We start from the raw sequence: 11,712 nt of genomic DNA, 5'->3' as shown, positions 1-11,712 counted from the left end.
CTAAAGCCAATAAGAATGGGAACCTGGATGGGCAAAAGGGCAGGTTAAATGCCTCCCTCCAGTCCCCTTGGAGGATTTAAGCTGGGCATTATCTGGGGTGTTAGATTGCTAAAAAGTATCACATATTTTTGTCTCTTTTGAATGTCATAATTGTTTCCTGGGCTGCCATAACAAGTTACCACAAAGCTGGTGGCATAAAAACAGAAATCTATTGTCTCACAGTTCTGGAGGCTAGAAGTTCAACCAAGATCAAGGTGAAGATGGGGTTGATTTTCTCCAAAGGCTGTAAGGGAAAATCTGTTGCATGCCTCTCCCTAGCTATTGCATCGCCCCAATCTCTACTTTCATGTTAGCCTGGGTTCTCCTTGTATGTCTGTGTCCAAATTCCCACCTTTTATAAGAACACCACTTATAGTGAATTGGAGGTTTACTCTAGTAGGACCTCATCTTAACCGATTACATCTGCAAGGACCTTGATTCCAAATAATGTCACAGTCTGAATGCTAGGGTAGGACTTCAACATCTTAATTTTGGGGAAATGGGCATCTTTGGCTAGAGTTGCAGAAAAAACTTGTCCCACCTCTGTTTAAAACCTTTTTATAACTTCCATTACTGCTGAATAAAGCGCAAAGCCTGATGATTTGTGAGGACCTTCACAATCCAGGCTGCACCAACTTATCCACCTCCCTTCTGGTCTGTCAGTGCTTTTCACACTCTACCCGACGCTGCAACCACTCTGGAAGATTTATTGTTGAAGCTCATATGCTTTTCCTTTGGGGCAGACTCGAGTCCCCGTTCCGTCCGATTCCGTTCCCCTGTGCAGCCTTCCTTGCTCTCCCACACCTTCTGAGTGTCTCTCCTAGGAGTTACCTCCCGGGTCCTGGTCTTTACGCGAGATACTCTCCCGCCCCCTGGAGGACTGGACGTGACTCAGAGGAACAGAGACCAATCACATGAACAGATTCATCTTTATTGCTGTTTTTCTAGGGGCTCACACTGGAGAACAGAGGGGAGAGGAAGGGACCAGGACAAGGACCGAAGAAAAGCTCAAACTCCGGATGGTCCCCTGGGAGCTGCGGCTGCGACGACTGAGGTAGGACAACGGCGCTCAGGACAGGGACGCGGCGCTGACTCTGCGCCTGCGCGGCGGCCCATGGTCAGGATGCCGGCTGCGTGGTTGCCGCTGGCCTGCAGGAGGCGCTGCAGCCGGCCCTGGAGGCCTGGGGGCCCTGGCCGTCGCTTGCCCAGAGTGAGAATGCCCGCTGCGTGATTGCCGGCGCCGTGCAGCAGCTCGTAGAGACGACAGGAGCACGTCTTCTGGCGACAGCAGTCAGGCAGCGGCTGCGCGACCACCCCAGACGACAGCAACGCGGGCGGCAGCAGCAGCAGTAGCACTAGCGACACCGCGGCCCAGGAGACCTGGGGAAGTGGAAACAAGATGCTGTGGGTCTTCCCTCCCGGTTCATAATGACACCTCACACCCAGGCCCTACTCAGCTGGATCTGGGTCTGCTCCTGGCCTGTGCCGGTTGCTCGCTGTTCCTTAGTTTTCCTGTCAGTGTGCTCTTGCTGTCTAAATGGGCTCTTTTGCCAGCTCATCCAGCCGGCCTGGTCAGAATGAAGCTCCAAAGTTTACCACCTGAAGACAGGCGTTTCTGTCTGCACAAGAAGTTGTATACTTGGAGAAAACAGAGGCCCTATGTAGTGTCACCCCTCTCCCCCAACATACACATTTTGCCCCAAGGTAAACATGTGGAAACTGGGGACAGGTAGGACTCCAAGCTGTCTCCTCTACTGGCTCCCTTGCAGGATAAATTGGGCACTATGGCATTGGACCAGCTTCCGTCCCTCTTCTGACAAGGCTTCCTCACCTGTGAACTGGATAGTAGATAATTCCTACTATGCAGGGCTGCTGGGGGGATGACAAGATGACAGGTGCAAACCCAGCCCCTGACATATAGTAGGGGCTATATGACATATAGCTCAGTAAACATGAACTCTTGGGAAAACAGGGAATGACCCAGGGATAGCTTAAGCAGACTTGCTTCTAAGAGTATACTCTTCCGAGAGTTGCCTGCCTCAGAGCCCCCATAGAAAAGATCAAGAGTGGAGACACGTTTGGTCTATCCTACAGCCCTTTGAGCAAGCACTCTCGTTGCCTCCTTGGTACAGTGAGTCACCCCTCTGTCCCTGGGTCTTTACCTTTGTGGAGAGAAGGTTCATAGTGCCTGCAGCTCTGGGTGGTGTCGTCTGGAAAGGAGGTGTCTGCAGAGCAGTGGTCCAAATAGCCAGGAACCTTGAGACCGTCAACTGCGACCTACCACCAGGGGCACGGGGTTTATAGTGCTCTGAGGTGGCAGGCAGGGGATGAGCACTTGCATTCACTCTGGGGCTAGACAAAGGCGAATCTAAGATTAGCATCGGGCAGGGGGGCCGTCTCCAGGCTGGGCCCAAAGAATGGCTGCTGAGATGTGCATTCAGAGGCCAGAGCTGGATCACTATGCCACTGGTCTCCCCCTTGCCTGTCTGCCCGCTCCCTGGAGATGGGGTGGTCTCCGGGCACTAATTAGGCCACCTTGCACCCAGGAATCTGAGTGCACAAAAGAGGCCTTGGCTGGGGTGCTGTCCTGGGACAATGGGGGAGGGGACAGCTGCTAATTAAGGGCAGGAGAAGAGGCAGTGGTGAGACCCACTATCCACCTCATGTTGGGGGAGCAGGCCTCTCCCCGCATTACTTGGTGTCACTGGGATCTGTCGGGCTCCAAGGCCTTCTTCCTCCATGGAAACCGTTCCTGAGCTGTCCCTTCCCTCCCCCCAACTCTCCTTCCCTTCTGCCCCTTCCACCAGCCTCCGCAATGGAAAACCTTGGAGACTTATGGTGGGCAGTAGGAGGAAAGGAAGCCAAATCTAGTTTCTGCCAGAAGCTGGTAGAAAGCTTCTTTCTCCCTTGCTGTCTCCTGGGCCAGGCAGCCTGGAGGAGAGGGATGGAGTCCCACTCCCGGAAGTGAGCCATCAGGGACTGAAGGATGTGACCACCTCCAGGTTCAACCTTCTCTTATTCAGGGCACTGTCATTGAACTTATCCTCTGGGCTGGGCCCCATGTGGGCACAGAAGCAACCATGTGCCTAGGACATGACCCTGTTTTTAAGGAGTATGTAAGTCCAGGTGGGTTAGCAGTCTGGGCATAAGGAAAATTCCATAGGACAAAGGACTACTGCAGATGTCAGCAAAGTTGGGCCAGTTCCTTCCACTTGGGTGGGTCCTTGAAGGCCCTGAATAAAAACTAGATTTCCATCAGGCAGGTGGGAGAAGGGACAATGTGAGCAAATACCTGGAGGTGACAGTGGGTAGCCCATGTGGGATGTGGACGGGCTGGTCCTCACAGTCCAGGTTTTCTTTTGAGCAAGGGCAGAGAGGTGACTGGACAAATAAGGGGCAGAATCAAGGGTCTTACGACCACGATGACTGGTGTTCCTTCGGTGGGTGATGGGGAGTCACCGAGGAAGGATTTATCAGGAATCATGGGATTATGTGGGTGCTGGTGGGGTAGGAGGAGGGCCTGCATCTGGGAACAGGGGATTGAGAGGCAATTCAGAGGCAGAATTAGAAGCTGGATGACTGATCCAGAGCAATGGTGCTCTTCCTGAGGAGGTGCTGTGGGGCCTGGAGCAAGTCTCACAGCCTTGGGGGGCTGTTTCCCCTTGCTATAAACACTTAACCCAGATGACTCTGGGGTTGCCTCCTATGGTGATACTTTGTGATTTTAATTGTATCTCCCCTTGACCACTGTGGAAGTGATTTGTGGGTGTTTGACCAGGGGCTGGTGCTAAGGCATGGTAGGGGAAGTTGGGAATAGCTCTTCCATCTTTAGGTTATACTTGGGGCAGTGGCAGGGGCACAGAAGAGAGGACTCTGTGTCTGCTAGGTTGCCCTAGGTCCTGGCAGGAGTCCCTGAAGGCTCCTCTGTCACACACTCTTGGGGCCTAATCCAGTCTGGAGCAAAGGGTAGGGGGAAAACCTGGAGCTCAGGGCAGAAAGGGAACTAGCCGGGCAGAGCAGCTAGCAGGCTGTAGTGGTTTCCATAAAGCAGACCAGAGTGTAGAATCTGGGTGCAAAAGGTTTATTTGGGAGAAAATCCAGGAAGCACAATGAGGGAGTAGGGAAGGAAGGGGAGGAAGAAGAACTGGTAGCAGACTTCAGTGTATGGGTTATTGCTGTGAACGACAGGGGCACCACCTGGAAGGCGAACCCCAAGAGATCAAAATTGTCCCACTTAGGGACAATGGTGCTGAGGTCTTTATTCACCAACTCCTGTCACTCCTGGGGCCACGACCTCATCCCCCGTACCTTCAGCACCCAGTGTATTAGTCAGGCCCAGGACTGCAGCCAGAGAGCACCATCAAGCCAAGACACAGGAAGCACTGAGGTGTGTGGGAACTCTCCAGAAGTGTCCTCCAGGGTGGGCCCAAGTTATGGGTGGGAGTCTCTGCTGTACCCCTCACTTCAGAACTGGCCAACTAGGCCATCTTTCTAAGGCGCAGCAGCTCTGATGAGCTGATGTCCAGTGACGGTCTCTGGCCAAAGACTCCCCATGCAGGGAGACCCCAGAGGAAAGAGCAAGGCAACCTCCAAGGTGAGCCAGGCGGTATAGATGCGCCTCGGCTAGGAGACCACCTTCCTCCGCAGGAACTGGGCCAGGTGCCTGTGCCTAAGGACCCGGGGCATCTCAGGAGGGAAGGAGGATGAGGGGCAGGCAGCCAGCGTTGTCCGGAGTGCTCTGAAGGCCCCCTGCCCCACCAGGTGGACTCTGGCAGGGCCCACACTGCCCCGGAACCGCAGGGACTTGTAGTGAGGGGAGGCTTCCTGAAGACAGTGGTCGAGCTGGAGGAGAATGCCTGAGTGAGGCTGGTGCGTGGCCACCAGGGTGTGTATAAGATGCGTGTGACTGTGCCAGGGGCATGCGTGTTTGAGTGTAGTGTGCACCAAGTGTGCTGGGGGACTCATCCCTGCCTCCCCAGAGCCCCAGAAAGGAGCTTCTCCTTCCTCCCCCACACCCATCATTCCCTGTCTCCATGGCACCCTAGGGCCATGCAGAGTGAAGGACACATGCAGTCAGACCCCATCCCTTCTCTTTTACCTTGTCTCGACTCTCCTCCGACAGATTCCTTAGCCCCCTCAGCTCCACAAACACCTCATAGTGTGGAGCAGAGCCCTCAGAGGAATCTGTGGACAAACCCCACATGCACACATGCTTCCTGAGAATAGGGTGCTTCCAAGCCAACGCCCTCTGCTCCATCTGTTCTTTCACATTCTGAGGTTCATGGGGGAAAAGGGGAGTTTCTTGGGTAGGGAATAGGGTAAATGGAGGGGAACTCAGAGCCTAACTATAAATCGAAGACAGACCAGGAAAGAAAATGGGTGGAAACTGTGGCAGGAAGGAAGGATGGGAGTTAGATAAGGAGAGGGACTTTTGTTAGGAGTAGTAGAGGAGAATGAGTCTTATTTCCTTCTTAGAGGTCTCCTGGCAGGGTAGGTATGGGTTGGGGGGACAGCCAACTCAAGAATGGGAGGCAGGGGCTGGGGAGATAGCTCAGTTGGTAGAGTGCTTGTCTTGTAAGCACGATGCCCTGGGTTCGATCCCCAGCACCCAAAAAAAAAAAAAAAAGAATGGGAGGCAGGGGCTGATGGAGATGCTTACCCAGAATGCTGCTTTCCACACAGACATAGTCCAACAGCTTGGCCCCTGGCCACTGGCCCACTGCCTTGCCCAGAGCCTTAGAGAATACTTTCTCTCCAGTAACTTCTCCTCGAACACTCAGGGCCTGGCCCAGCCTGGAGAGAAGGAAGGCAGAGGCAGTGGAGTCCAGGGCACAAGGACAACCCCTCAGCACTCTGGGGTCACCTACCTGTAGATGAACCTGACGATCGGACACTGATTATAGGCACCAACCACTTGTACCACATCACCCAGGCGACACCTGATGGGGTGGGATTGAGGTTGAGGGCGAGTTCACGGCCCTGTCTCCAGCAGAGCGTTAATGAGGGCATTGGAGCGCCTGAGGCAGCAGTAGCTGGGCAGGTGGTCACCTTGCAAGTCTGATGTGGTCAGTCAGCACGAGCTCATACTCCTTGTCCCTTTGGGCCTCAGTCAGAAGGAAGGTGGAGGTGGCCTCCTCTTGGGCTCCTTCCTCGACTGGGAGCAGCTCAATAAAAGGGGCTCCAGGGGGAAGCAGGTAGAGCCCCCGGGGCTTCTCTGGCCATAGGTTTAGGCCCACCACCCCTGTGGGGAGTGAAAGCAGCCCCTTGTCATCTGGTGGTGCTGTTGCTTTCTGCCAGACAACAGCAGAAAGCAGTGCCTTGCCCCAAACGCAGGCCTAATCCTTGAGCAAGTGATCTACGGCTAACCTTCCCGCATCATTCCTGTCTCCCAGGGGCTCAGGCTGCTGCCTGTTTGGCCCTAACTAGAAGAGGCAGGGTGTGTGGCGGCTCTGCAGGTACAGAGCTGGAGTAAACACCGGTGCTGTGTGAGCAAGATTCCCACCTCTGGGAGCCCTAGTGCTTCCATATGTAAGATGGAGCCTCTGATCCACTAGACAGGGTGTGAGGGAGGATTACAGAGATGAGTATGCAGGGCTTGTACATGGCGGCTAGCTGCGTGGCCTCGGCCCCTGCCCCCACCTCACTGCCCTTGCATCCAGCTGACCTCCAGAAGCAGCGTAAGCAGGAGAGAAGAAGGCTAGCCCTTGGCACCACAAGGCCCCGAGGGCAGCCACGGCCTCAGCCTGGCCTCCTGCGTCCAGAGTCACCACCACCTGCAACTTTGGCCAGAGCCGAAGGGCCAGTCCTCGGGGCCCCTGCTCTAAGGCCTCGTGTAGCTCAGCTGCCCGTCTAGGGAGAGGCGCTCCTGAGGTCCCAGAAGCTATTGCTTCAGCCAGCTCTTCACCATCAGCCTCCAGGGCCAAGAAGACGTCCAGGAGCTCGACTGCCGTTCCGGCCTCCAGGGCCCTCAGCCCTGGGGACCTCAGTGCTTCCAGCAGTAGGGCCCCAGGGTCCTTGGTTTCAGGGGGGCTCACTTGGCCCAGGACATGCCCAGGCCAGGGGAGGGGGCTGGGCCATGGGGACGTAGGGGTCACACGGGCAGTGCTTCCTGGAGCCAGCACTTCTGGGTAGGCCTTGTTTAGGCCTACCAGACCCAGCAAGGTGGCCTGCAGGGAGATAAGAGAGAATGTTGGCTCAGCCACAGAGCCAGACCCTGAGCCGCCAGTTTGGGCATTCTTTGCCAATCATGACGGGAGGGTTTGGCTGAAAGTAGGGGTCTCTGTTGGGTGGGCTCTGGCCTTCCCAGTTTACCTGTAGAGAGGCCTCCCCATGGTAGTGGTTTGAAATGGGGGGCTCCTGCCCCCCATTTTCTTCCTCTTGAGCCTGGCTGACCTTGATCAAAGGGAGATGATTCCGGAAGATGCGCATATCTGTACTTCCAAAGACATCAAAAACTCCTTAGGAAGCCACAGTTTCCCAAGAGTTTTAAGAAAGATTGTTGAGACCCAGGAATAGATCTGAGGACATACATACAAGGATGGGAAAATCCATCCGAACAAGAAAGCCAATCCCAGGGCCGGTTAGCTCTCTGGGCTGGGCCACATGTTAGCAGTAGTGGGTTGTGGGCAGGGGAGGGGGTTTCAGGTTCTGAAATCTGACTGTCCTGCGGGGTTTCTTTCTCTTTAGGTCACCTCCCCAGACCCTGGGAAACACACCTGTGCTCCCCCTGGGGGGATAGAGGGGACCCTGGGCTCTCTGCAGACACTGCATCAGGGCCTGCTGCTGGCTCTGACCCACATGCCGTGTGTTTTGTTCCAGTCTCTGCTGCTGCCAGGTGGCTGCCCAGCACAGGACTCTCCATGCTACACAGTGCTGGAGGCTGGCAAGCCAGGACAGGCTAGCATTCTGGGACCTCTGTCCTAGCATGGCCAATGGAGGCAGCAGCAGCAGCAGGAATAGCGGGAGGAGCAGGAACAGCGGCAGCAGCAGCAGCAGCCACAGCAGCATCTCCACGCAGCTCCTGGGAGGAGAAAGGAACCCAAGTATGGGGCATGAGGAGAGAAGCATTCCTTCCCCACACACTACTGTACACCGGAAAACCAAGGGAAAGGAAGTTTGGAGAGAAATCAGGACCTGGTGGAGCAGGCAATGCAGAGGAGAGACCACCAAGGAAGGCTTTGGAGTTTCACTGACCTGAGTTCAGATCCTGCCTCTGCCACTTGCTAGCTGTGTGGCCTTGGGTAATCCAGCTAGCTGCTCTGAGCTCACTTCCTTATCTGTACCGTGGGAAGAAAGGTACAGAGAGGGCTGGGCACAGGGCCTGGAATATAATGGCTGCTTAGGTGACTTTGCTTTCAGGATCCTCCCTGTCCCAGCTCCACGTCCCTCTTGAACCTGGGTAGGGGGTCCACACCCAGGTTCACCTGTCACAGCTCACTTCTGCCTACTCCTAGCACCCCAGGCCCCTCCGTGTCTCCGGTTAGATATACACCGTACATCCGGCTAGAAAGATGGAGCGGTGGCTTTAAAGGGCTGGGCCCTGATGGGGAAATCCGCCCTGGGCAGGGAGGGGTAGGGGGGTGCTCTTAAAGGGACAGGTCGCCTAAAAGATGAGCTGGGTGCTGGCTCAGGCTGGCAGACCAGGCAGTTAGAGCCAGAGTTACCTGATCCTCAGACTTGTGAGAGCGAAGGAAGAGAAAGCAAAGTTTGGAAAAGAGCGCCATTAAACAGCTTGATCTGCAAGTGAGGCTCCATCCCGGAGCAGGTTCAAACTTGAGAAATGTTAAAAACCCGAATCTCCCCTCAATGCAGACGTCCTCTCCAAAAAAATAGTCAAGACAGAAAACTTTTATTATTCAATAAGTATTAAATCAGAAAGTGATTTAATAGTGATGTGTCATAGGCAATCTGTTAAGAAACTACAAAGACAGAAGGAATTCTCATCCTTTTCTATTGACAAGTGGATGCAATCGCTTACCCACATTTCCGAGATAAACAAGTAGTCCTTAAGTAAAACAACTTGATAGCACTGTTGGTTATGTAGAGCTCATCCAGACTAGTTGGGTTACCTTATCTCAAGGAAAAACAAGCTTCTTATATCTTTATGATGGGAGGTAATTTTTCAAATTCTCAGAAGTGGAACTCTTACCCTCCCACGTTCAGGTTGGAGAAGCTATGCTGTAGAATGTCCTATGGTCCATGTGAACCCTCCCTCCATTGTATGATTGACATGGACCCTCAAAATATGTCACTTCCAACCTTTCATCTCCAGGTTGCTGAGAATCCAGCTTTTCTTCCTTGCTGAGTCTCTATATTTTTTTTATTTTCTGATGCCAGGGATTAAATCCAGGGGTGCTTAACACTGAGCCACATTCCCAGCACTTGTTAATTTTTTAAGATTTTGAGACAGGATCTCACTAAGTTGCTTAGGGCCTCTTTAAGTTGCTGAGGCCGGCTTTGAACTTGCCATCCTCCTGCCTCAGGCTCCAGAGTTGCTGGGATTGCAGGCGGGTGCCGCCACCCAGCTGGCTGAATCTCTTTAAACAGATCTGCTCTTACCCTCACTTTTGTTCAATTTTTTTTCCTTGCTGACATTTTGCTTTCGTTTTCATTGTTTTTAAACAGCAGTTTTATTAGAGATAATCTATAGACCATAAAAATCGCCCATTTAGTGCAGGATTCAATATGTTCCAGTATATCCACAGATACGTGCAGCCATCACTTTTTTGGGGGTGTGAGTGGAGACTATCACTGAGCCACACTCCCAGCCCTTCTTAAAACAGGGTCTTGCTGAGCTGTCTAGGCTGGCTTTGAATTTGTGATTCTCCTGTCTCAGCATCCAAAGTCACTGGGATTACAGGCTATGCTACCATGCCAAGCCAATTTTATATTTTCATCTCAAAAACAAACCCTGTATCTTTTAACTATCCCTTCTCCCAATCCCTTCCTGTCCTCTAATCAACCAAAAATCTACTTTCTGCCTCACGGATTTGTCAATTCTGGGCATTTCACATAAATGGAATCATATACTACGGGATCTTTGCATCTGACTTCTTTCACTTAACAGGATGTTTTCAGGGTTCTTCTGGATAGTACTGTGTATCAGTACTTCATTCCTGAAGAATATTCCAGTGTATGGATATACACTGTTTATCCGTTCATCAGTGAATGGACATTAGATTGCTTCCATTCTTTGGCTATTATATTTAATACTGCTTTTGTGGATAAGTTTTTTCTGTGGATAAATGTTTTCATTTTTCTTCTGTAGACACCTATGAGCAGAATGTCTGGGTCACGTAGTAAGTCTGTTTTAAGGAACTGCCAAACTGGTTTCCAAAGAGGCTGTACCATATAAGATCCCAGCCAGCACTATATGAGGGTTCTGATTTCTCTACATTCTTGCCAACACTTGCTATTATCCAACTTTTGGATTATAGCCATCTTAATGGGTGTGAACTGGTGTCTCTGTAGTTATTTGCATTTCACTGATACCGATGTTGTTTATCTTTTCACATGTTTATGGCCATTTGTATATCTTTAGGGAAATGTTTGCTCATATAATTTACTCACTTTTAAATTGGGCTAGGGAGCAGGTGAGGAGATGGCTAGATAGGGTAGTAAGGAGGGTGGATGTAATTAAAGCACATATATGCATGAATGGAAATATCACAGTGAAAGTCATTAATTTGATAATTTGATTACTATGAGTTCATGTTTATGGTAAAAATAAATTGGGTTGTCTTATGAAGTTGTAAGCCTTTTTACATATTTACCTACAAGTGTTCTGTCACATATGATTTGCAAATATTGTCTCCCATTCTGTGGGTTGTTTCTTCATTTTCTTGCTAGTGTCCTTTGAAGCACAAACATTTTTAATTTTGATGAAGTTGATGTTTCTCCCCTAGATCGGGAATATCACTCTGACACTTGTGTTCTTGTTCCTTGCTTTATTCCCGGGTGCGGTGGCCCTTGCCTGTAATCCCAGTGGCTCAAGAGGCTGAGGCAGGAGGATCACAAGTTCAAAGTCAGACTCAGCCACTTAGTGAGGTCCTAAGAAAGTTAGTAAGATCCTGTCTCTAAATATTAAAAGAGTTGGGGATGAGGTTCAGTGGTTAAGTGCCCCTGGTACCAAAAAGGGGGGGAAAAGTACGTTACCCGTGGGGTTTTTGCAGCTATTGAAATGATCATATATTTTTGTGTTTGTTTTTTGTTTTGTTGTTTTGTATCATTTTGGTATTGGGGATCAAACCCACTGACATCCCCTGCCCTTTTTATTTATTTTGAGACAGGGTCTCACTAATTTGCTTAGGGTCTCACTAAATTGCTGAGGCCGACCTCAAACTTGATCCTCCTGCCCCAACCTCCCAAGCCTCTGGAATTACTGGTGTGTGCCATCATACTTGGCCCCCCAAAAAAAAATTAAATTAAAGAAACCTTGGACTAGATAATCCATAGAATGTTAACATGCTGTGGTCCATGGTTCATTTGAAACCATGCATGCCTGACTGGTTTTTGTTTTTTATCCAATTGATATGGTATATTACATTAACAGTTTTTTTTTTTTTTCAGGTGAAGTTTAAACTCAGCCTGGCACATGAGGCCCCTGTGGTCTCTCCCCTGCCTGCCTTCCAGCCTCCCTGCCATACTTCTCAAAGTGTGCTCTCTGGACTAGCA

General features: G+C 51.4%; 2 protein-coding genes across 5 annotated transcripts; both read right to left on the bottom strand.

Moving 5' to 3' along the window:
* Nucleotides 1-1,047: 1,047 nt before the first annotated feature.
* Nucleotides 1,048-2,233, bottom strand: Hcrt (hypocretin neuropeptide precursor). The gene is made up of 2 exons (XM_047544221.1): nt 2,202-2,233; nt 1,048-1,419 (listed from the first exon to the last, which is right to left on the bottom strand). The coding sequence occupies exons 1-2, from the start codon at nt 2,220-2,222 to the stop codon at nt 1,048-1,050; spliced, it is 393 nt and encodes a 130-aa protein (XP_047400177.1). The 5' UTR covers nt 2,223-2,233.
* A 1,866-nt stretch (nt 2,234-4,099) lies between these two features.
* On the bottom strand, nt 4,100-8,555 carry Ghdc (GH3 domain containing). Of its 4 annotated transcripts, none has more exons than XM_047544217.1 (10): nt 8,463-8,555; nt 8,233-8,359; nt 7,755-8,059; nt 7,351-7,469; nt 6,704-7,205; nt 6,088-6,280; nt 5,907-5,978; nt 5,699-5,832; nt 5,138-5,223; nt 4,100-4,881 (listed from the first exon to the last, which is right to left on the bottom strand). In XM_047544217.1, the coding sequence occupies exons 3-10, from the start codon at nt 8,044-8,046 to the stop codon at nt 4,663-4,665; spliced, it is 1,617 nt and encodes a 538-aa protein (XP_047400173.1). In that variant the 5' UTR covers nt 8,047-8,059; nt 8,233-8,359; nt 8,463-8,555; the 3' UTR covers nt 4,100-4,662. The 4 variants fall into 4 exon arrangements, 3 of the variants coding, with proteins under 3 accessions (XP_047400173.1, XP_047400174.1, XP_047400175.1); XM_047544218.1 differs by having other exon boundaries at nt 8,233-8,315; nt 8,463-8,529; XR_007107668.1 differs by having other exon boundaries at nt 4,818-4,881; nt 5,138-5,311; nt 8,233-8,549.
* Nucleotides 8,556-11,712: the final 3,157 nt, after the last annotated feature.

The sequence above is a fragment of the Sciurus carolinensis genome, chromosome 3 (genome assembly GCF_902686445.1).
Source record: "Sciurus carolinensis chromosome 3, mSciCar1.2, whole genome shotgun sequence".
NCBI lineage: Eukaryota > Metazoa > Chordata > Mammalia > Rodentia > Sciuridae > Sciurus > Sciurus carolinensis.
Note: the sequence above shows the minus strand (reverse complement) of the source record. Positions and strands in the feature narration are given on the sequence as shown.